Source organism: Tachysurus fulvidraco, chromosome 13, assembly GCF_022655615.1.
Source record: "Tachysurus fulvidraco isolate hzauxx_2018 chromosome 13, HZAU_PFXX_2.0, whole genome shotgun sequence".
Lineage (NCBI taxonomy): Eukaryota > Metazoa > Chordata > Actinopteri > Siluriformes > Bagridae > Tachysurus > Tachysurus fulvidraco.
In genome coordinates, this window is record NC_062530.1 from 7,713,442 (window position 1) to 7,739,509 (window position 26,068).

Here is a 26,068-nt window from a genome sequence, read left to right on the forward strand (position 1 = left end):
TTTTTATCCATGTGTAGATATATTTAATGTTGTGAAACGTCCATGAAACAAACTTGTCGAACATGAACGCGGCAACCGTGTGGCTTTGCATATGTTAAAAACAAAACAAAACACAAAAACCCCCAGCTACAAAAAAAGCCCTTTCTAAATCAGTACACCATTTTTAATCTCATCTAATCTTCAATTTACAGCAAAACAAATGCATTTAGACATATTAGACATGAATTAGACCGAAAGCCATGTACAGGTGCAAAGGCTGCATTATTTATTATAGTCTACTAGGAAAGTTTTGAAGGTAACACGACAGAATAATTTGGTTTCTTACTTATTTACTGTATATAGCAGTGTGTTGTGTAACAGCTTAGTGTAAACTGTTTCGTTACACTGTTACCCTAGTTATCCTACAATAACTTCTACACTACAGATACTTTAATTTCATTACACAATGATTTGCAGTTGTGTTTTGATTTGGACCTCCAGATCACAAGCATTCCGTATTGTAATTACACAGTTTGTAAGACAAAGTGTATTCATTTTTCTCTAAATGCTTCTGTAAATACAGATTGTCTTGTATTAGGCTGCATCCACAAGGATTTTTTTGGGATCATTATGTTATATAAGCACCAAATTATATATTAACGAAACTGTTGATGGAAAAAAAAATCTGACTGCAGCAGTTCTGTGGGAAGAAAATCATACACTTTATTAACTACATTTTTAAAGAAAGCATGTAAGATGACTTTGGATTATCTTCAACCTCTACAATTCTGTGCGAGGTAGAGGGTGACATGGGAGTGGATTTTCAAACCTTTCCCGTCCCACTCCCAAAAAAAATTCCCATCCTGTCCCAATCCCAGAAGAATGACTCCCATTCCCTCCCACTCCCGTGACCCGCGGGAATCCCAAAAAAAAACGGCAGCCTCTAGAAGTGAGCCCGACAGAGTCGTTTTTTCCCCAGAGTAGTCGCTGCAGTGTTGAGTTTCGGGTCCGACTCCATTTTTAATTTTCACGGCTTTTGGAGAGTGCATGGGGAAGACGCCTTCTCTTATATTATTGGTGGTTGGCATACATTACTGCCACCAACTGTCAGGGGTGTGTGGAGCACGTCATTCATTTAACCAGCCATACCAAAGCAAACAGATTATATTTTTATTTATATCAAGGGTATATTTGTGTATTCCCAGTCCCGCCCACTCCCGCTGACATTTTTTCCTGTCCCGTTCCAGTCACGTGATTAATAGTGATTTTGTTTCCCATCCCACGGGATTCCCGTGGGATTCCCGTGACCCACGGGAATACCGAAAAAATATCAGCCTCTAGTGCGAGGTTATCAACAGATTAAAAAACATGAAACCTGAAAGCCTGAGTCCTGACTCATAAATAAAAATAAATCATTTGTTTATACTGGTTAAGAATATCTGATAAGTCGATATGGAACACCGGGATAATGGTAAAAAGGGATTAAGCATGCTTTTATGCATTTCTGTTGTACGTCTTGCAAACGTTTGCAGGAGAATTATAATTTTTAAGCTTCTATGTTTGAATGAGTTTGAAAGAAAGAAAGAAAAACAGCTAAAAACATTGTGTACAACATTAAAGAGGCTTGTGTTAGTGTGTTTTACTAAAATATCCTTGTGAATGCATCCTGGATGGGTCTGTAACTGTTAGTGTAGATTGTCTCTGAAGGCTTTAGAAAACTCTGGAAGGTTTAATCTGGCATTCCAGTGTTGCCTGACCGACAGCCACCAGGTACAGGCTACTGAAAGTTGATTAAATACAGATTTTGTACAGAGTTTGTAATTGAATTCACGACCACTGGGACATTGCTGTAGAAGCACCAGAAGCTCAGTGGTGTGTTCTTGCGGTCATGCTCATATTCAGCTTGTTGATAATTAAATATACATTCATCGTAAAGCTATAATACATTAGCATTAGAATTCTAATGTAGCAAAAACTTTTAATATCTATATGCTTTTATGTTTATCTACAGTATGTATATCACACAAAGTGCATTAAGTTTTTCTTATTATTTATCCATCTGCTGATGACTGGGTGAAGACTGAGAGTATTTCTCCTCCAATATGAGGAGTTTCCAGAGGAGTTCATAATGGCACAGACTGATCATAACTTCAGAATTAAAAATAATAATAATAATAAAAAATAATATGATAAATATTTCATGCTTGCTGGCGCTTTTTGGTCATTTTTTAGTGAGTAGATGCTGGTTGCTTCGTAAGCAGCTGGTCCTCTATGAAGTATTGGTTTAATTCTCAGTCAAAATCTCAAAAGAAAAGGTTCCTGCAATAAAGCTCACAGGCTTCAGTGATGGATGGAAGGATGGACGGGTGGCTTTATGGAGTCAAAATGCAGATACAGTTTTTTCTTTCATGGCTCGTTTCTCTCAGACCTGCGGCTCTTCTGTGATGGTGGGCAGGTTCGGTGTGGTCGGCCCGCTCCGTCCCTCCACTCGCACACTGAGGCTGGAGATGGACCAGACGTCACTCAGTTCTGTGCAGGACGTGTGAAGGAGGGTGGAGAGAAAAACCAAAGTGGGATTATTCAGAGGACAGGAGAGGGGAATGCTCACAATTTTACAAGGAAGCATGCAAGGGAGGGGCAAGTTCCTGAGCCACTGAGAACACGCTCCATGCCGATTCTTCAGAGAAGAGAGGGTTCCAGCGAATACAGTGAACTTCGGGGGAATCTATGACACAGAAAGTGATGCAGCTCATAGCAGGTGTGTGCATACAGGCCACATGGCCTACTTACACCACGTAAATCCTTTTTAACAATGGACACTGTCTCAAAGCAGCTTTACAAAACATAAAAAAATCATAATACAAAAAGTTTAATATTATACAAAGATTAGTATAATACTTTGAGAGGAACCTTGAGAGGGACCAGACTCAAAAGGGAACCTTGTCCTCATCTGGGTCCCTCTTTAACTGTTATAATAACTTCTACTCTTCTGGGAAATGTTTACACTAGATTTTGGAAGATGCCTGTGGGGGCCATAAGAGCATTAATGAGGTCAGTTACCGATGTTGGGCGTTTCAGTTGATCACAGAGGTGTTGAATGGGGTTGAGTTTAGGACTCTGTAAAGAAGACCCTCTAGTTCCTCTACACCAATCTTGCTGGAACAGGTTTGGGTTTCATTTAGTTCCATTCATTCATTCATTCATGCATTCATTCATTTTCTACCACTTATCCGAACTATTCTTGGGTCACGGGGAGCCTGTGCCTATCTTATCTGTGCATGTCTTTGGACTGGGGGGGAAACCCCCGAGGCATGGGGAGAACATGCAAACTCCACACACAAGGCGGAGGTGGGAATCGAACCCCCAACTCTGGAGGTGTGAGGCAAACGTGCTAACCACTAAGCCACCGTGCCCCCTATTTACTTCCAGTGAGGGGAAATTTTACTTCTACTGCATACAGCAAACTGTAAAATCGCATGGTCTAACTTAGCTGCAATAGTTTAGGTGTGTTGGTCAGATGTCCAAAACCCTTTGGCTGTATAGTCCAAAAAAAAAATTCTGATTTTATTCTCCTTGTTTTTCTTGAAAAATAAAAAGCATGAAACATTCTGACCGAACTGCGCACTGACTGATGTGTGGTGCATGCTTATGGGAGCTGAATAAGGAATTCAGTAAAGCCTGAGTCATGCTGCTCCTACACACAGGGACACTCACCTGTCCTAAATTTGCTATACAGTCCCTTCTCATGCACTTGTTTGCTGTCTGACCAGAATGGTAATCCTCGTTCTCGCCACCTTAAAGAGGAGAATAAACGCTTGATAACAAAGTACTCTATCATTTCTCTATAATTTAAAAGTTCAAGGAATACAACTAGCAAGTCACTATTGATTCATACTAACCAGTGGAATATGAAAACGGCTGTGATGAGGATGGCGGACACGACGTCTGTTAGAATCCACATCAGACTGTACTCGTGTGGGGTCTGTGTTAGACACAGAGAGAAAGTGTTGTTCATGAGGTAAAAAGGTAAACAATGAGAAAGAGATTGATGCTTAAGTGATGTGATGTAAGAAGAACAAATACACATGCACTGCACTGGTGCTCTGATTTTAGAAAATAATACATTCATAATAAAATCAAGCTTTTTTTTTCTCAATACCTCACATGTAGTAATGTCTGGTGGAAGAAGTTTGCTACTGTACTTCAGTTGAATAACTACAAGCTTAAAGTAAGTTTGTACTGAACACACACACTATATATATACACACACACACACACACACACATTATATATATATATATATATTTATATATATAAATATATATATTTATATATATATATATATATATATATATATATATATACACACACACACACACACATACATACATACACACACACACACACATACACACACACACACACACACACACACACACACACACACACACACACACACATATATCTTCTGAATCACTTTTAGGACAATTGTGCCTTGGACTGTACCTCATACACGAGTCTGAAGAATGTGTGTATGTGCGTATAGCAAAGATTTTGGCCCAGAGATCAGGACCACTACAACTGTGTTTAGCTATGCTTCCCTTATTTTCTGTAAACTACAACAGCCTCATACCTCAAATGGCAAACACGTCAAAAAAAAAAAAATAGACCACTTATGAAGTAACTGGACAAGTTCACACGATGCTCATAAGTAGCCTTTGAACCAGATGTGCAAGTGGGTCACCGTGTGCAGCGTCTCTCACCATGAGGAAGATTGGCTTGTGGAGGATCTTGAGGAGGTGTGGTGCGTTGGTGGTGACTGAATGAGCTCCGGCACACCAGGCCAGAGAGAACAACCAAGGCTGACTGATCACATACAGGTTAGTGCTGATGTTCACAGAGGCATATTTACTGAGGAGAAACACAAGTGAAAAGAAAAGACATCTTATTAAGTTTGAGTGATGGCTTAATCTTTGAGATCCTGATCCTCGCAATGAATCTGGTTGCTTTTCCATATTGTAAGCCACTCTGGAGAAGATGCAAAATGTGCTTGTATCTGCTTAGAGAAATAAATGAACTTATAAGTCAATCTAAGTTGCAACACCCACTAAAGATTAGGCAGCTGTTTCTCTAGCAGATTTTAGTTTCATTTAATAATCTCTGCTTGCTAAGAGAACTGCATTGTTGGTTACAGACTTCTTTATACCACAGTGCTGTTCAATGCTTGAGCAATCTGAAGGCGTTGATTAATTACTTTAACATCAGCTCGGACTGTAATGCGAGCTGTTGTTTAATTCACAGGTTAATATGAACGCACTAAGCTTTTACAGGTTCTATAGAAAGTTCTATATTATGCCAAAGTGATTACCCAAAAAAAAAAAAAAAAAGAAGTGGTAATTGTTGATACAGTCGTGTCATAAAGTAAGACAGATGGTTATAAAGAACAAGAAACTGTGTTCTGTGCAAATGTTAGTGAGGTCTGTGTTTAATAATGCCCCCAGTTATAGACACAGCCAAATGAACAAAGCATTACTCATAGTGTTCAGGGGCCAGGTTTATGAAGAAAACATTGTGAATCTCTCTAGTGTCTTTCACAGCGTAAGATTTCAGCCAAATGGGAACAATGTGTTGCACTTTTCACACCGATTCAAATTTCCATGTTTAAGTCCTCTGACTGTTTATGTGAAAAAATAAAATAAAATATGAGAATCACTATTATCTCTTGACTATTCTATCAATTATTATACAGTCTGTCACACATTCAGCTCCACTTCTGTACATCCACAGTGATTGATAGTTGCCATGCTCACTAACTCTGCCTCACTGATACAAAATGACAGTGATTTGGATGTATTTCGTAAAGAATGAGGCTGTTTTAAGCAAAGTAAACTGCAACCTGTGTTCTGTGAAAATATCAAGCTGAAGTACTACAGCATCCTTCTGTCAAGCAACTCGAAAAACTTACACAAGTTCACTGCTAGCATTAACCACCGCTGGGCTTTTTTTAGTTGGGTGAGAACAAAGTAGTCTACAGATAAATTTCTCTTAATTCTACCCCAAGAGCAGGAGTTTATACCTGATCTGCTCCTGGGACATAGAGCTGTAGTGTAGGTTGAGACGGACAATGTTGCTCTCCTGCAGCTCCTCGATGGATGCTCGGCTCCCTGAAGTCTGCTGCAGCTCCGGGTCAAGCTCCTGCACCAGGTCCCTCTGATCTGCTGGAAGCCACAGCACCTACGCACACACAAGGGTGAGGGAGGGATCAAGAAACAATTCCTGATATGAATTAATAGGGCCGAATAACATATAGTGAGTGTGAAAAGAAAGCAAAAAATCAAGCACATATAATGTTGTCACAATCTCTGCTCTAAAAAGGTATGACATATGAATTGGACATAAATTTAAACTACAGATATACTCAGGGCTGCGTTTTCTTTTTCTCCATTCATTTTCTCTTTCAGTCCTTTGTCTAAAACAGTCACATACCCTCTGCATACCCTTTGCCTTTCTATAACCGATGGCAAAAGTCTGATGCGTCTTACTCCTAGTCCGTCCTTCTTTTTTGTACACTGTTTGAATATCTCCCATTCTTTTGTTCATTTTAGGCCTAGACAAAGTCTTAAGAATGTGCACACTTCATGCCATATAACAGACGCACTACCTGGCTAGAGTTGATGAAGGATTCGTTATGGATGACCTCCAGAGTTCGAGTGATCCACGAGTTCCGGTACGGGTGACCTGGAGGTGGTCGACGGAGGTCAAAGATCACCAAACTCCTGTGATGTGCAGCTAAGTCTAAAAACTCTTTCAGTGTGGGCACAGTCTGGTTCTCCACCTGGGCGCGATCATCTGGGTCCAAAAATGAGGCTGTTCCAAAGGGATCCCTCTGGACAAAGAGAGAAAGAAATCCTGTGATTGTAGATATCATTACTGAAAAACACGTTCTGGGATTCAATCTGGATAAAAGTTTACCACATTCCCGCCTGCTGTATCCCAAAAAAACAGTCATCACTAAAATCAAACTGTCTGTTGTGTCTAAGTATTTTCTACAACACCGTGAATTCAAGTGAACACCTGATATCATATATTTGACACCCAAGGTTTTGCCTGTCAAGTCTGTATTTGTTGTTAAGGATAAACCGACATGAAGACTAGAGAACTGTCTCAGGAAGTAAAGAGGGAAGATCACTCAGGGCCATTGCACAAGCACTGGGCATATGCATTTAACTACTTTTGTTATGCTTTGATGTTAGCTGTAGACTTAGGTGCTAATATTTTTGAGCTCTGATAATTGGGCTGAAAGTCATTCTATATTATTCCATACTATCATCACTGTGTAATGTGGAATTGTCCATGTTCTCACCTGCAGGAACCAGTCTCCAGCATTGAGCATCTCCAGCTCGGCCCAGGTGAACATGGCTGCTGGAGTGTTTGTCCGGTTGGGAAAGACTTTGCGTACATCAGTGGTTCTCCTCAGCGTGCTGTCATGCATGAGGAAGGGGACACCGTCGAAGCTGAACAGTCAACAGTGTAAAAAAAGGCAAAGCAACTACAGTTATTAATAATACTACTACTAATAAAAACATTACTAATAATGTTTACCAAAATTCTGGCCACAATCCTATATTTAAGTTTTGATGAAAGTGTTGTCGACATGCCTGCTCGACTCTTACAGGAAGCTGAAGTAATCAGTGAGAGAGACATAAATATTGGGAAAATTCCTTCATGGTGATTCACACCTGGTGATTGGAGGTGGAAGTCAAGTTGAATGACTGCAACCTCTGTTGTTTTTGTGGGGTTTTTTCTTTTGCTAACCAGTTCACTAGTTAATAGAAGAGAAAGCCATACTGTATATTTAACTATATACCAGATCAACAGTATGTCAGGCTGCGAAGCTGAATGTGACAGAACCTCCTCAGATGAAAGCTTTTGATTTGCTAATAAGTATTTGCATGCAGTCTAGACTCTCCACTGGTGGTATTTATGTATCTGTGTCAGAACACCACTTTGATGTTATTTTTTACATGCATGCAACACAGATATCATGGGTCACCCCTGACTTTGATGTGATGTGTACCAACTCCTCCTACGTCTCAGCCCTGCTAACAGGGGCACCACACAACTCCTTCTTGCACCATGGGCCTTCTATCAGGATTAACCAGCAGATAATGAGCTCATTTGCTCGTCATGGAAGGACCGAGGTGGCACCAGGAAGCTAACTGCGTCTGAGATCTATTTATAGGGGCCACCTGAATGGCATGACCCTGTGCTCGGTGGAAAGATTTGATGAATGAGGAGCTCATTAAAGGCTGTGACTGGTGTCTTTGACTTGGCAGGGATCAGAGAGTGGATTGTATGGAATGGATGTTGCTGGAGAGTAGGATGTTAGCCGTAATCAGGTGTACTGTAATGAGGAGGTGAAAACATGATGCTCGCTCACAGTTTGAAATAATGACTCTGATGAAAAATGGAGTGAGTGGGAGAGAGAGAGAGAGAGAGAGAGAGAGAGAGAGAGAGAGAGAGAGAGAGAGAGAGAGAGCATAAAAAGATACCAGTGACAACACAAAGAGAGAATGGAAAAAAAATTGAAGAAAGACACAGAAACAGGTGCAGAGACTGTCCTTCCCTAATAGACATTAGAACAAGAGAGAACAGAAAGAGAGAGAGAGAAAAAACTGCTGCGGAGGAGAGAGGGATTATCCTAATTTAACAGTGACATGACAGAGAAATTTTGTTCATCTAATAGTTACATCAGATAAAGAGGAACAGAGCGAACATTTAATACTGTGTTCATTTAGCAGTTTCCCTGGGGTGAGAGACAGACAGAACAAAAAAAAGACAGACAAACAGGATAAGAGTGCAAAAAAAGAAAAAAAGAAAAGGGATTGGGCAGACAGCCGAGCGACTGAGCCCTCTAATAAGTGAGAGACAGAAAGACATAAGGAAGACTGTCTGTCACAAAGTGTCACTGTTCTCAGAATATCAGAGTCGGGGAAACAGAGAGAAAAGTTAGAGACAGACTCAGCTCACCTAATAGTGACATCAGTCTCTAGTCCTTCTCCTCCAGCCTCCACAGCTTTCTGGAAGGACAGCTGTGTATTCTCTGGTGCGAGCTGCAAGGATCGACACACAGTAACAGATTCATTTCAACACTTTTTCCCTGACAGGAATAATATAAAAAAAGAAAGGATCTGAATTGGTTCTCTGTGAAGTCAGATAAACATCACATGATGATCTGAGGAGGTGTCTTTACCATGGGTGCACCTCTGTGCCCGATGAGAATAGGTGCTGGGCCCAGCGTGCCCTCCTCTTTAATGCAGGGGGAATACATGCCCAGAGGAACCAGGTACAAGGCAAAGAGAACAGCCAGGTACGAGCCCATGATGGCCACCTGTCTCACTATAACACAAAAGGGACAAGGTTGAATGGTTTTGGGAAACCCGGGAGCATGCATGCCTTGTATATTTCTCATAATGCTGTGTTTAGGGAGTCTGGTAACTAATTTAAACACAGTAGTTTGTGCAAATTAATTAGGTCTTTAATCCAGAAAGAGACCTGATTTCACTTTAGTCAATTTAGTCTCCAGTCACGTGTGCCTCAAATTTGGCTGCGATGAAAACCTGCAGCCAAGATGATACCTCATGGATAATATTCAACACCTCTGGGTTAGTGTTCACATTATGTGACATTTTCATGGCCAAGGGACCAAAACACCACAACCAGTGACACAGCCATTCAGACATCCAGAGGATGTTAGCTCTACCACCTGGGATAAAGGACAATGAACAGCCTTGATGTACATGTTCCTTGTGCCCTAAAGAGATGATGAGACTAACTGAGTAGTGACAGAGGTTTAGAGGGAATGTGGTGCAGAGAGTGGGGTGTTATAATGCATGATAAGCTGCTTGTTTTTGTAGATTCACCTAGCTAGTACTGAATTTTATATACTTTTATGAAGAGGGTGTCAACGGGAAGAGTGTTGTGACCGTTGAGAAAAAAGGGGAGGAAAATGCTAAGGAAAAAGCAGAGCCGATCAGTATATATATATATATATATATATATATATATATATATATATATATATATATATATATATATATATATAAACTTTGTTTTCAGCTACACCAATTTTTTCATCTGACACCAGAGCTGAACATATTAACTCAGAAAGAAGACATTCACTGTGCATGTATTTGTATTTGTAGGCATTAGACACTTAATTTTCATTTCATTTACCCTCTCGGGTCTGTTTAGAGAGCTGAAAGCATGGCTGTTTAAAGACAATGACACAGAGAAGAATGAATTTGCCACTTCAATTGAAATTAGTAATATAGTTAAGCACTAAAAAGTTAAATGTTGTCACCATTCAGTCATGTTATACCTAGAATTTGAAAGGAAGTTTAAAGTTAAATACCCCAGCCATTATTCAAAGCTATTCCATACTATTCCATACATACATTATTCTATACAGTTTCTGATGATGATGATGATGATGATGATGATGATGATCATGATAATCAGTCTTTTACAGTCAGAAGAACATTTATAAACTTTTGAATCGATTTCACCAATGCCGTAGATACATGACACATCCCAAGGTGACTGCTTTTCCAGTCCAACAATCTACAGAGCTTATTAAAAAAAAACAAAAAAAGAAAAAATATAACACAATTCCATCTTAATTAAGGAATAAAAGATGATGTGGTGTGCTGTTATATGAAATGAATCAGTGTTAGTGTGGAGTGATGTGGTGCTCTCTCTTGATCGACAGGAACAAAAAAAAAAAAACAGAACTAGTCATGATACAGAGAAAGCAGAAAGCCCTCTGAAAATCCCACATGGCGGACAGTTTACTGACTATTCCAAAGCCCTGTCACTGGAGACTCCTTTGGATTATAATCTGTTTATTATTAGTCTTAGATTATGTAGCTCTGTCTGTGTGAATCAACTGTTACTAACAGAATTACCGTGTATTATTAAAATCTATTAATAGTGCTGAGGTTATAGAAAATATGAATCAACACCATCAGACATGAGACTTCAACAACGCTGCTGTATAAACATTTTTAATAAAGGAGTCAAAGTTTTAATCTTCTCCTACATCTTCCAATGTTCTACACATGCAAAGTAATACAAAGACCCGTGGCTTCTCAGACAATCACAGCAGGACGAACACTCCTGCCGTCTTAGTGTTAAAAGAAAGCATTAAACGAAAATGATGGTTTGGAGGAACAATCTAGATACGACTACAACTTGGAGAAGAAGGATTAAACGAGTTGTAAGGTCCAAAGTTATTTATTATCCTAAATTGGGGACCTTTATGTTTGACTGGCCACTTTATACACCGATAAGGTGTCACAAAACACTGTCACAGTAAATAATTCTATGGTACTCACAGTAGTTTAAAAGCATTATGACGGCTTATGAATCAAACAGACAATAAGCTGCTTAGAAACAACCTGATTGGAACAAACCATCCACTTAAGTAATCATAACCAACATTTGCAGCATGCTCCAAATCTGATTTACTTAGTACCTGTTCTCGAGCTTTCTCGAGTCTCTATTCAAAGCGTGTTTAATCGTGCAAAGAAAAATGCTCATGAACATAATAGATGGACCACTGCCCAAGTCAATATACTCATACTGCTGCAGTATAATCCATTTGGGAGTCTCAGAATTGGCACAAATTTGGCCATTACACAATGAAGAGAAATAAGATATTACCCGAGTTTATGTCTCTGCTGTATTCGAACAGCCGAGCTGCCTATAAAGCCTCTGTCAGTTAACATGTCATCAAACTCTGCATATCACTGCATCAAAATGGGTATTTTAATGTGTGTGTCTGGAATGCCTGCAATGTCCTTGGCTGTAAATCTCATAATATATGAGGCATATTGTTCTACAAATGAAATAAACTGAAGGCATTTTTTTAAAATGAAAGCTGACTTGATTTCTCAGGGTTAGTCTGAAGATGTCTTTGTGTCCCAAGAGAGCAAGTGAGAAAGAAAGAGTAAGGGAACGGCAGAGGGGAGAGAAAGATGACAGTGTGTTGTACAAACAATAGAGCTGGTGTGTCCGGGGATAAGCGTCTGACACGGCCGGAGCGAAAGTGTGTGTGTGATTCCTGCTTTTTCTCACTCGCTCGTTTATCATCCCCTCATCAAGGTCCCAATAAGAGCCCCAGACATGACTCAGCCTCACGTTGCCAGTGACAACCAGAGACAGAGGGATGAGTATAAGAGTGAGAGGAATACAAAAGAGGGAAAAGTGAGAAAGTTCTTCCTGTGAAGGACAGCTAGTGTGTCATGACACACTGCACTGTATAGCTAAGTTAAAAAAATACAATGCAAATTAGTGATGAAAAGCCAGTAGGAAGTACTGATGCACTACCATTAACTGGATTCATTAAATATTGCATTGGATATATAAAATATTAATAAATATCATATAACAAAGAAAAGTTTTGATATGACCAGGTCTCTCGGGGTCAGATTACTAATTTACTCTTAATTATTATTATATACCCATTATTATTATTATTATTATTTAGTATTTATTATTATTATTATTATTATTATTATTATTATTATTATTATTATTATTATTATTATTATTATTAATATTAATATTATTATTATGCCTCCACCTCTGAGTAGTGTTCCACTGACAGTTTTAAGTTTTCAAGTTAAAAAATAATGTCTTATTGTCCATGATTCTAGTTAGCCCAAACTATCAAGTACGATCTGTTAAATGTTTGTAGGATTTATACTGAAATATCTTTGTACCCACTACAGAAAGTGATTAGATTTTGGATTTAATCCAAACAAGCTCAAGGCCATAGAAAGTTCAATTCATTTAAATTTTTTTGAAGTGCAGTGCTTTTAACAACATTGTCTCAGAGAAGCTTTACAGAACATGAAATGTTTATGTAAATTTATTTGCATTTATTCTAATTTATCTCTAATGAGCAAGCCTGAGGCAACTGTATCTTGGAAAAAACTCACTTAGATGGTATGAGAAAAAAGCAATAAGAAGAAACAGACTCAAAAGGGAACCCATACTCATTTGGGTGACAAGATCAATCAATCGACAGACAGACAGACAAGATTGCATAGTACAGGTACACAGCAACAAAATGCCATACAGTAGTTATATACAGTCAGGTTGGTGATAGTGTTGTGTGCAACACTTACCTTTCTTATTCATTCGAAAGAAGTGCAAGGCTATTGGCCAGGACAGAAGAGCCATGAGTGAGACTCCACCCACATGCAGAAAAGGTGCTGTGACCTACAGAAAAATGTACGAAAACCATCATTATAGTACTGGACCCGCTATTTTAACCTGACACTTGAAACAAGCTGATGTGTGTTTCAAACGCCATTTAAAATAATGACAGGTTAAGACTAAGCAACCTGAAAGGACAGGAGGAGGGTCTGCCATTCTTTGCTCCATAGATCCGAGAGCACAGCTGTGGCGCTGACCGAGAACGCCAGGGTCACCAGGATACCAATCTACACAGCAGAAAACAACACAGATATCCAAAAAATCAGGGCTTACATATTAATAAGAGCAATTTAACACTGAGGTTGCATAAATATTCGAATGTGTGTTTTGGAAAAGTGTTTACTTTGTGGCTCCAGTGCAGATAAAGCCTCTGTCCCTCAGAGAGAAGACACACTGCTAAGACCTGCAAATGAATAACAGTCATTAAATGAAATACACACCGTAAAAAAAAACCCATTTAATACTGCAGTGTCTACAGTCTCACCAGCAGGAGGGCGATGTAGGTGAAAAGCGCTGCAGCCACCACCAGCAGCACCACTGACCAGGGAAACCAGAAGCCCATATTCCCAAAGTTAAACCTGAGGGCAGAGAAAATCAAATTACAACTTTATTTACATCATTTTAGTGGCACAGTGTATGCTTAGTAATAATTAGTAACTTTGCCTGTTTTTAAATGGTGAAAGAAGTAAAAAGTGACTCAGTAGATTGACTCCACTGCGAATGAGATCATCAGTGGAGTGTATACAGTAACAGTGGAGTGTAACACTGTAGTGTATACAGTAACAGTGGAGTGTAACAGTGGAGTGTATACAGTAACAGTGGAGTGTAACACTGTAGTGTATACAGTAACAGTGGAGTGTAACACTGTAGTGTATACAGTAACAGTGGAGTGTAACAGTGGAGTGTATACAGTAACAGTGGAGTGTAACACTGTAGTGTATACAGTAACAGTGGAGTGTAACACTGTAGTGTATACAGTAACAGTGGAGTGTAACAGTGGAGTGTATACAGTAACAGTGGAGTGTATACAGTAACAGTGGAGTGTAACACTGTAGTGTATACAGTAACATTGTAGTGTATACCGCAACAACAAAGTGTAACCGTGGAGTGTATAGAGTAACAGTGAACTGTATACAGTAACAGTGGGGTGTATACAGTAATAGCAGTGTATACAGTAACAGTGGTGTGTAACAGTAACAGTGGCGTGTAACTAACAGTGGCATGTACTGTATACAGTAACAGTGGCGTGTAACAGTGGAGTGTATACAGTAACAGTGGAGTGTATACAGTAACAGTGGCGTGTAACAGTGGAGTGCATACAGTAACAGTGGAGTGTATACAGTAACAGAGGAGTGTATACAGTAACAGAGGAGTGTATACAGTAACAGAGGAGTGTATACAGTAACAATGGTGTGTAACAGTGGAGTGCATACAGTAACAGTGGAGTGTATACAGTAACAGAGGAGTGTATACAGTAACAGAGGAGTGTATGCAGTAACAATGGTGTGTAACAGTGGAGTGCATACAGTAACAGTGGAGTGTATACAGTAACAGAGGAGTGTATACAGTAACAGAGGAGTGTATGCAGTAACAATGGTGTGTAACAGTGGAGTGTATACAGTAACAGTGGCGTGTAACAGTGGAGTGCATACAGTAACAGTGGAGTGTATACAGTAACAGAGGAGTGTATACAGTAACAGAGGAGTGTATACAGTAACAATGGTGTGTAACAGTGGAGTGCATACAGTAACAGTGGAGTGTATACAGTAACAGAGGAGTGTATACAGTAACAGAGGAGTGTATGCAGTAACAATGGTGTGTAACAGTGGAGTGTATACAGTAACAGTGGCGTGTAACAGTGGAGTGCATACAGTAACAGTGGAGTGCATACAGTAACAGTGGAGTGTATACAGTAACAGTGGAGTGCATACAGTAACAGTGGAGTGTATACAGTAACAGTGGAGTGTATACAGTAACAGTGGAGTGTATACAGTAACAGAGGAGTGTATACAGTAACAGTGTAGTGTATACAGTAACAGAGGAGTGTATACAGTAACAGAGGAGTGTATACAGTAATAGTGGAGTGTATACAGTAACAATGGTGTGTAACAGTGGAGTGTATACAGTAACAGTGGAGTGTATACAGTAACAGTGGGGTGTATACAGTAACAGTGGGGTGTATACAGTAACAGAGGAGTGTATACAGTAACAATGGTGTGTAACAGTGGAGTGTATACAGTAACAGTGGCGTGTAACAGTGGAGTGTATACAGTAACAGTGGGGTGTATACAGTAACAGAGGAGTGTATACAGTAACAATGGTGGGTAACAGTGGAGTGTATACAGTAACAGTGGCGTGTAACAGTGGAGTGTATACAGTAACAGTGGCGTGTAACAGTGGAGTGTATACAGTAACAGTGGGGTGTATACAGTAACAGAGGAGTGTATACAGTAACAATGGTGGGTAACAGTGGAGTGTATACAGTAACAGTGGCGTGTAACAGTGGAGTGCACACAGTAACAGTGGAGTGTATACAGTAACAGAGGAGTGTATACAGTAACAGAGGAGTGTATACAGTAATAGTGGGGTGTAACAGTGGAGTGTAACAGAGGAGTGTATACAGTAACAATGGTGTGTAACAGTGGAGTGTATACAGTAACAGTGGAGTGTATACAGTAACAGTGGAGTGTATACAGTAACAGTGGAGTGTATACAGTGGGGTGTAACAGTGGAGTGTATACAGTAACAGTGGAGTGTATACAGTGGGGTGTAACAGTGGAGTGTAACAGTGGAGTGTATACAGTAACAGTGGAGTGTATACAGTGGGGTGTAACAGTGGAGTGTAACAGTGGAGTGTATACAGTAACAGTGAAGTGTATACAGTAACAATGGTGTGTAACAGTGGAGTGTATACAGTAACAATGGTGTGTAACAGTGGAGTGTATACAGTAACAGTGGAGTGTATACAGTAACAGTGGAGTGTATACAGTAACAATGGTGTGTAACAGTGGAGTGTATACAGTAACAGTGGAGTGTATACAGTAACAATGGTGTGTAACAGTGGAGTGTATACAGTAACAGTGGAGTGTATACAGTAACAATGGTGTGTAACAGTGGAGTGTAACAGTGGAGTGTAACAGTGGAGTGTAACAGTGGAGTGTAACAGTGGAGTGTATACAGTAACAGTGGAGTGTATACAGTAACAATGGTGTGTAACAGTGGAGTGTATACAGTAACAGTGGAGTGTATACAGTAACAGTGGAGTGTATACAGTAACAGTGGAGTGTATACAGTAACAGTGGAGTGTATACAGTGGGGTGTAACAGTGGAGTGTATACAGTAACAGAAGAGAGCACACAAACCACAAAGTGCACTCTTACCTTATTTTGCATGGTCTCTACAACATACAACACAACGTTCATGATTCTTATGTGTGTATAAGTGCTGTGAAAACAACAGGCTCTGTTCTGATTTGACAAATAATAGGATTTTTCAGTTTTTATTTATAGGTGAATAAGACTTTACTTACCAATCAAAGTCATCGTAGTCATTCTGAGCCTCACTCCAGAAATACAGGAACACCAGTGTCAGGAAAAATGTGATGATAAGGAGGATAAAACTCGCACACTCCAACTGAAATAATCATCAGGAAAAACATACAGAGAAACAACTTTCAGTAATGATAGCCTAATCATTCACAGTGTGTGTGAGTGAGGCAGGAGATGTTCAGAGAAGTGTCCTTCTGAGAACATGAACTTTGAGTAATTAATGAGTCATTCAGAACGAGTGCAGGCTGGAACAATCCACCAATCAGTCCTCTGTCTCTGTCCTGCTCTGTTTCTAACAGCATCTCTCATCGCCTAGAAGACTTTACGAATATAATAGTAATCTGCAGTGTTGTATAAAGTACTAGAAAGCAATACTTGAATAAAGTAAAAGTATCGTACTAGAAAAATACTTTGGTAGAAGTGAAAGTTACCTTTTTGGAATATTACTCAAGTAAAAGTCTTAAAGTATCTGATATTTATTGTACTTAAGTATCAAAAGTCATTTTCTGATATTTAATGTACTTAAGTATTTGAAGTAAAATTTCAGTGATTTTCGGTAGGCATAAGAGGCACTTCATCCGGTAGGAAGAATCTTTCATTCCAATGTAGAGAAACATTTCTTGCAAATACAGCCACGGGTGTATAACATTATCTTCTTCACCCTCTTCACCCTGAGTTCACCACTATCGTCGGGGTGGTCGTCTACGATAACGGGAGGTCCTCCAGTATGTGCTTCCATGGCGGTTTCAGTTGTGCTTCCGCCTCCTTTTGGCAACATTACGCTGAAATAGAGCGTGCGGAGCGTAATGCAATCTAGGAGCAGTGATTCGCCAAACGTCCCTTATTGCAGTCGCACACATTTCTTTTGATTTTATTTTGTAGTAACGAGTAACAAAGATGCTTAGTGGAAATATAGCGGAGTAAAAGTATAGATTTTATCTAGGAAATATAGCGGAGTAAAAGTATAGATTTTATCTAGGAGGTGTAGTGGAGTGAAAGTTGACAAATTTAAATAGCGAAGTAAAGTACAGATACGTGAAATTTCTACTTAAGTACAGTAACAAAGTATTTGTACTCCGTTACATTACAACACTGGTAATCTGTCATTTAGAAGGACGTTTTTGGGCTGAGGTGGAACGGAATTGTTTGTCTGATGCGAGAAACTGCTTTCATAAAATGCAGTGTGTCTAATCGATGCCAAGTTCATTAAGTCAGCAAATGCAAGAAAAGCTTCTAAATAAGCTGTTTCTAAAAAATCAGTGTGTGTGTGTGTGTGTGTTAGTTAGAGCTTAACACAGCTATATGAACCTGACATACCTGGAATAAATACACAATTATTATACTTATCTCATCAAATATGTCAATAATGTGTGCGTGAGTGTGTGTGAGAGAGTGAGCTCTTACCCTGCTACAGCAGCACTCCCCAGGTTGGGCTCTGGCCCTTTGATAGCGCCTCCATTGGCAGCCATAGAGTCCAGCCAGGCAAGAGACGAAGGGCTGGTGCTCGTAGCGCTGAAGCAGCTGCCTGCGGATAACCTTTAACCTCCCCAGCTTCAGTGTGGACAGGCTGATGGGAGATCGGCCCATGGGTCACCATGGAGCACACGTCACTCACACACTCAGTCCCACATGCACCACAGTGGAAAGGGGATATACATGTACAAGGACAACAGAACAGGGGTTAGTCCATCATGCCGGTGGCCTAGGAGAGGGAGAGGCAGAGAGAGGGGGAGAGAGAGAGAGAGAACAAGTAGTTAATAGGGGACAGAGAGGGGGAGAGAACAGTGAGGTGTTGAGTAATATTAAAAGTCGGTAATATATATATATATATACACACACACACACACACAAAATGCAGTTAGATGACACAGCAAGAGAAAAATAGTAGAGAGACTGAAAGAAAAGTAGAAAGATTTGTTCAATAAGTGACAAAAAGGTGACACTGTTTTCAAAGGCTAACGCCTGAATGTTTTTATATGGGAGAGGGGGAATGGAAAAATATTACCATCCCCAGTTATATATTGGTATATAATTAGCCACCATTCCACATAAAATGAAATCTATCCATTTTCTGTACAATTTATCCACGAAGCGTCACCAATCAATCACAGGACACAATCTGACAAAGGGAAGAGAATCAAATCCCTGCAGAAAGGTCAGGTATCAGATATTACAGTGTAAAAAACTATGTAATAACTTGATAATAAAGTGACATACTTAACCCTGTGTTACTCAGAAATATCAGAAATCGGGAACTAAACTTCAAATTCGCCAAGTGTATGTGCGTGTGTGTGTGTGTGTGCGTGTGTGTGTGTGTGTGTGTGTGTGAATCTTGACTACCTGACGTCACATCCTACTTCAATGCCCCACCATTACTGTTGGTGATGCACCATGCAATCGAGTACACACGTTAGATCCATGCAGCAGCCATCTTGCCAACACGCTTACACACTTACTCACACTACAAACTTAATCCAGGCTTAACTTAACCAAAATCCGTCATGAAAATATTGTTTAGCAATTTAATCCATACAGACTACATTATTAGAAAAACATAGAAACTGTGTGAAAACAATGAAAGTTGTACACTATACTGTCTGTGGACTCCTGACCATCACACCCATTAGTCAGTCTGTAAACTTTTGCCGTTTAATAGTATAGGATGTCTATGTGTTAAGTGGCATTACTATTTCCCTACACTGCAACTAAGGGACTCAAACCTGTTCCAGCATGATAATGCTCTTGTGGGCAAAGCAAGCTCCATGATGAAATATCTTGCCAGGTTTGGTGTGTAAGAACTCATGCGGCCTGCATAGAGCCCTGAATTCAACCCCACTAAAGACTTTTGGAAGGAAATGCATGGAGCGCTGACTTTTCCTCAGGACCTGACCTCATTAATGCTCTTATGGTTAAATGGGAACAAATTTCCAGAACCATGATTATAAAATGGAGTGAAAAGTCTTTCCAGAAGAAAAGGGGAAGATTATATCTAGAAAAGGATGTTAAAAAAAACAACATATAGGTGTGACGATGGGTGTCCAAATACTTTTGACATTATAGCTTATGTATATACAGTTGAAGCACAGAAGACATTGGTCACTTTTCAGAAAACATTACAAACTAAAACCTTTTTAGTAACACTGTGCCAGTTCTTGAAAAACCTGTTTTTTTCCCGTTAAGTGTGAGCTTAAGGCACACGGTGCAGGAAACATTTTAAGTTAATCATCTTATATTTGTTACACTATAATCTTATAAGATCAAACTGACTACATTTAAGATGTGTTCACTTTTTTGCAGTGTGTTCTCTTTCTCTCAGCTGGAGATTTAAGAAACACCTTATGGTTAAAATGAAGTCAGATACGTTTTACACCTCATTATCTAATGGAACATTAAATCATGTAAAAGCCAAGGCTGATTGTGTTTACTCCTGACGTTCCTCGGCTCAAACAACCTCAATCCTTGTTGAGAACAAAGGTCAGACAGATTCGCTAAAAGACTAATACCACTAAGAGACAAGAGAAGTCGTCAAGTGAGAAAGCAAAAGCACAACAATTCACTTATGTTTAAGATAACTCGAACTAAATGTGATAAAATGCAATTGTCATTTATAAGTATACTTTAAAATCTGGTTAAGAATCAGATCTCTTTAATGCCAGTGTTTATGATGTTTAAGAACACTACGAGGGAATATTCACTGTTCTGCTGTAATAAAAGCATATACACACACACCAAAGGTCATCTCAAAAGCATGGTCTGATCTTACAGCCCCAGAGACAACCTGAGACACACCTGATCATGATAATGATATAATGCAGTGAAGTGCATTTCTGCCTGAGTATAAATATTATAATGGAAAAAGCGTGCAATAAAAAGATTATAAATAAAATAGAACATTGTGTAGCCTCTGATATGCACTATGACTGATGTATTTCATTACCTTATGTAATATTAATGTGTCTGGATATATAGACATGAACAGAGATACTGCACAGCTTTAGACAAAGCAAGTCAGGTTTGTTCCTGCAAGTCAATTGTAAATCTGGTATTGGGTGATTTCTCGTCTTTACTAACTGAGATAAAACCAGGTGTATTTTAAAACAACAACTGTGCTGTACATTGAGCTCACAGGAACAGAGACATTCAGTCCCTGTGGAGGAGGCACTTTAGTTCATTCATTCTCGCCTTGACCCACCTAATACATTCCTCTTTCTAAAACACACACACACACACACACACACACACGCACACACACACGCACACACACACACATACACACACAAACTTAAACAGCAAATTTGTCAAATGTCCCCTTAAGCCCAAAACTATGAAATCCCTGATACTGTGGGGAATTCATGGTCTCCTCTAAGATCATCCCCAACACACACACACACACACACACACACACACACACACACAAACATACACACAAATAAACGTAAAAAGGCCCATATAACAGTAGGGACACTTTCTTTACAAAGCTATAATAACCTACAACCACACATCATAATTTTACACACACACGCACACACACACACACACACACACACACACACACACACACACACACACACACGCACACACACACACACGCACACACACACACACGCACACACACACACACACACACACACACACACACACACACACACACACACACACAATCAATTTGTCAAATGTCCAAAACTATGAAATCCCTGATACTGTGGGGACATTCAAGGTCTCCTCTAAGATCATCCATCTCCCCCCCCCCCCCCCCACCCACACACACACACAAATATACACACAAATAAACTTAAAAAGGCCCATATAACAGTAGGGACACTGTCTTTACAAAGTTATAATAACCGACAACTACACATCATAATTGTACACACACACACACACACACACACACACACACACACACACACACACACACACACCAGCCAAATGTCCCCATTAGGTACAAATTCTCAGAAAGCTCTAAAATTGTGGGAACATTCAGGGACCTCACAAAGATAAAATAACCTACACAAACACACCCAGAAAAGCATTGGGGACCTGCCAAATATCCTCTCTCTCTCTCTCTCTCTCTCTCTCTCTCTCTCTCTCACACACACACACACACACACACACACACACACACACACACACACACAGCACTTAAGCAGCATACACTATATATTCTAATATATCTATAAATAACTAATATAAATAACTAATAGATCTGTAACATCACTTTAAACCATCAGCACAAACACTTTAGTGCTGCTTTAGTTAAACTACAATACTGTCAACAACAATAACGGACTGTAACCGATAAACAAAACCAAAAATAACCACTGAGACTACATTAAAACGGACAAGTTTCACTTACAAACTTTAATTCCGTCGTAATTGTTCGTTCTGGATGCTCAGAAAACCGGAAATAACCGACACATCACCATTGCGGTGTCTCGAGCAGCTCTTCTCGCCTGTCGTTACAGAGCGCCGCGTGCGCATGCGCATTCCGCTCCTACTTGTTGCAGCAGTATCACTGACTGTCTCCTCCCTGTTAAAATACTCATCCCCAAAGCTTAAATACCAAACGTGGACCTTATTTCTTCTGTGGGTTCCCATGAAACACAAGAACCACAGCACTACGCCTCTGATTTAACCTTTTATCTGTGTAGGTATAATCTATATTGCCATGTTTTCCCCTTGTGTATTATGACAACATTGGATTATTTGTGGATCGACTCACTTTATGTGTCATTCTGCATTCAGCTGAACATCTCTCTGGTCTTTGAGCCTGATTCTGATCTTCCTACAGCTACACTGGAGTGACACATACATAAAGTGCACAGAAAAACACATGTCAGCTAAACAGGATAAACAAAACAGCATTACCTGTGCAACAGAACCGTGACCTGTAAACTATGGAGTGTTCAAGCTGTACTCGACTGTTGTGGGCATGACAAAAGCATTATAATTGTAACATATCATAATAAAGTAAAAAAAAGTCCACTAATGCTAACATCTGCTGGATGTAGAATAGATGTAGAATGGTAAGTCGTGGAAGGTTTTGATTAGCCCAGGTAAGTGCGAGAGGCAGCAGGGTGTTCTGCCTCAGGGGAGATGCTGCTGTGAACATCGGTGGTGGTAGCACAGATGCTCTGGTATTAGTCACCCTGACCTAGCTATAATTGTTAGCCATTTTATCACCCCGTCGACGGAAACGGACCACCAACATATACTGTAGGACGCACCAATGATGAGAACAGCAGCAGCAGTGTAACCCCCTGACGTGGCAATGTGGTATACAGTATGTAGTGCTGGTTCAAGTGGTACAGCATTTCAGGTCAATGGTCTTACTGTATTTAAAAGGTGAAGTGTTCAATTCAATTCAATTTTTCAATTCAATTCAAGTTTTTTTGTATAGCGCTTTTTACAATAGACATGAAGACATGAACAGAAGGTAAACATAAGGAATAATATAAGAATTAATATACTAAAAAAATTCAAGATTATTATTAGATATATATAGTTCACAATGTGTATGTATTTATCCCCAATGAGCAAGTCTGAGGTGACTCAGGTGACTGTGGGGAGGAAAAACTCCCTTAAATTGGTAAAGGAAGAAACCTTGAGAGGAACCAGACTCAAAGGGGAACCTCATCCTCATATGGGTGACACCAGAGGGTGTGATTGTAAATATATACAGTCTGACAAATGTCTGAAAATGTTTATTAAACTGTGATAGAAGGAGTCTCCAGTGCCAGTGGTAACTGATAATTAGAAATAATGCTGTTTTCTTTACAACAGAGGGCTTTGCAGTTTCTCTGTAACATGACAAGCTGAAAGATCATGAAACAGAATAAAAGATAGGCTGAAAGAGTGAGAGGAAAACTTGATATGTTTGCATCATTGTATGTATGATGATGTTTATGATTGTGCCTATTGCCTTGTTCGCAGCATTAAATCTAACTACAGTATAAAATGTAGAAATATGAAACTTGATTAACGTTTTTAAAAATTGCAATCATTGACAAGTCAATGGATTCAGAGACACATGCTGCTATTGTGCTTCACAACTTCACAACAGGGTGTTATTTTGCAGTTGTTTGCAGTTTTTTATTCATTTCCTCCACAAGAAAAATAATAAAAATTAGCATTGGCATCCAAGAAGCTTCTACCTGCAATTTTTTGTACTTTGAACATGTCAACCAACAATTATGAAACGTACTATAATAAACAGCACACAAAATTGTTATAGTAGACACATTATAGACGCTACCCAAGAGACTGACTATGTAGGGCACATTTTCCTCTCAAAATAACATCTGCTGCAATATACTGTATTCTAGGGATAGGTTCGTTGTTTGTTCCAAATTTAAAGTTTATACTGTAAGGAAGGATGTGACGCTATGTACTTCTGCTGAGGCTTTTTTTTAAACCAGAAAGTTGCTTAATTAAACGAACAAAGATAATATTATAAAGCATGAAAAAGTTATGTTTTTTAATAAAGCCTTAATATACAGTGTTCCCACTGGGCTTTTATGTAATTCATATAAAAACAAATAGAGGCTATTAACTAAACAATTAACGTGCAAAGCCGGCCTATCAGGTTAAATTATTATTAATAAACCTTAGATGCACGTACAAAGAAAGGCTATTTGAGGGACATAGGTGTTCAGAACATAACACACTGTTCTTTTTTCTTATTGAATTATTCATTTATTCGTTCCAAAGTGACTTACAATGGAGGCGGAATGCAAACGAGCACTGAGTTGAGGAGAGGACATTGCAGTGGGATTTGAACTCACAACCTTATCATTAGCACAGGAAATATACTAAAGTACTGGCATTCAGAAAAAAGGGGTCAATGATGTCTCAGAAACAGCCCTGGGATTTTGAACTAAGCTTAACCATGGCTCTGACTCTGAAATGTCAGCAGACAGGGTTCTAGAAGTCATCGATAAGACAGAATCATAAAGGCACTCATGTATCACTGCTAATAGGCCACATTAGACTTCCATAGGGAAATAAATAGTCTCAAGCTGTGCAAGCTGCATTCAAAGAGCAGGATCTATAAATGCATAAACTGCATCATGAACACAGTTCATGCATGAGAAATGTTGGAAGTGTAGTTTTCTGCATTGTGTGTGCACTTACTGCAGTGTGTTACCTTTATCAACTGACTTTGCAGAGATTCAAGACTAGTGCTACTTCACAAGTCTTTCTCTCTCTCTCTCTCTCTCTCTCTCTCTCTCTCTCTCTCTCTCTCTCTCTCACACACACACACACACACACACACACACACACACACACACACTCAAACACACTATCCTTGTGAGAACCTCTTTATTAATGCATCATAATGTCTACATCTAAATACATCACTAACCTCTGTAATTAAAATATTCTCGTTTTGTTATGCTTTTTTAATAAAATAAACAAAAAGAAAAGAAATGATTGCTTGCGAGGACCAGACAAATATCTCCACAAGGTCAGCTCTGTCAGATATTCTTATCCTTTTTGGGACACTCTGTCCCCACTACTATATAAACACAAACACACTCACACAAACGCAACATGGGTCATTAGCAAAGTAAATCCTATGCACTAATGGCATGACTACAACAGTTTATCACTGCACTGCATTCTTTGCACATGATGTAATGAACTAATCATATTACATATGATGTAATGAATTAAAATCTTTAACATGCAATCACAGCTAAAGGAGAGAAAAAGAGGAATGAAGATTTTTTTTGTGTGTAAAAACCACATCATCTGTCCACATCATGTGTCCACATCATTCTGAGCAATGCATCCAATGCTACTTTTCTGCAGCTGTTTCCATCTCTGCTGCAGTTTCTCTCTCTCTCTCTCTCTCTCTCTCTCTCTCTCTCTCTCTCTCTCTCTCTCGATCTCTGATTTAAAATATCCTTCTTGTCACATTTCCTCCAACACACTTGCATTCATCATGTTAAGACATGCACACTCACATACACATCTTTTTATGCCATGTGATGGACAGCATAAGGTCCTTTTTTCCTTTTTAGTAGGCAGTGAATAAAATAACTTGGCATCTGAGAAAGACTCACCGTCCTGATGAAAATCTCCTCCTCTCACTGGTTTGGAGGTGTTTGCATTGCTGGCATATGGGAAGCGTCTTCACGAGCAAACAAGGGAAATAAATGTGTGTGACGGTGCGTGCGTGTGTGTTTGAGAGAAGGCGAGAGAGAGAGAAGGAGAGAGAGAGAGGGAGAGATGGAGGGGTGTAGGGGAAGGGT

At 39.5% G+C, this 26,068-nt stretch overlaps 1 protein-coding gene across 3 annotated transcripts; it reads right to left on the bottom strand.

Annotated features, from left to right (window-relative positions):
- gdpd4a (glycerophosphodiester phosphodiesterase domain containing 4a) lies at nucleotides 1–26,068 on the bottom strand. 3 transcript variants are annotated; one of them, XM_047822263.1, is made up of 16 exons: nucleotides 25,880–26,068; nucleotides 18,216–18,513; nucleotides 16,793–16,896; nucleotides 13,748–13,841; nucleotides 13,607–13,666; nucleotides 13,392–13,490; nucleotides 13,173–13,266; nucleotides 9,233–9,378; nucleotides 9,010–9,092; nucleotides 7,343–7,493; nucleotides 6,641–6,865; nucleotides 6,056–6,213; nucleotides 4,743–4,890; nucleotides 3,879–3,961; nucleotides 3,694–3,773; nucleotides 1–2,704 (listed from the first exon to the last, which is right to left on the bottom strand). In XM_047822263.1, exons 2-16 carry the CDS (start codon nucleotides 18,396–18,398, stop codon nucleotides 2,592–2,594), a joined length of 1,821 nt encoding a protein of 606 aa, XP_047678219.1. In that variant the 5' UTR covers nucleotides 18,399–18,513; nucleotides 25,880–26,068; the 3' UTR covers nucleotides 1–2,591. The 3 variants fall into 3 exon arrangements, with proteins under 3 accessions (XP_047678219.1, XP_047678220.1, XP_047678217.1); XM_047822264.1 differs by lacking the exon at nucleotides 25,880–26,068 and adding an exon at nucleotides 22,168–22,322 and having other exon boundaries at nucleotides 1–2,508; XM_047822261.1 differs by lacking the exon at nucleotides 25,880–26,068 and adding an exon at nucleotides 22,168–22,322.

Excerpts from the sequence above, each read along its gene's own strand:
- gdpd4a (XM_047822263.1), bottom strand. The coding sequence starts at position 18,398 with ATGGGCCGATCTCCCATCAGCCTGTCCACACTGAAGCTGGGGAGGTTA. Across the intron at positions 9,379-13,172 it reads CTTTCGAATGAATAAGAAAG|TGAGACAGGTGGCCATCATG; the intron begins GTAAGTGTTGCA and ends TTTGTGTTATAG. Across the intron at positions 3,774-3,878 it reads GCCGTTTTCATATTCCACTG|GTGGCGAGAACGAGGATTAC; the intron begins GTTAGTATGAAT and ends CTCCTCTTTAAG.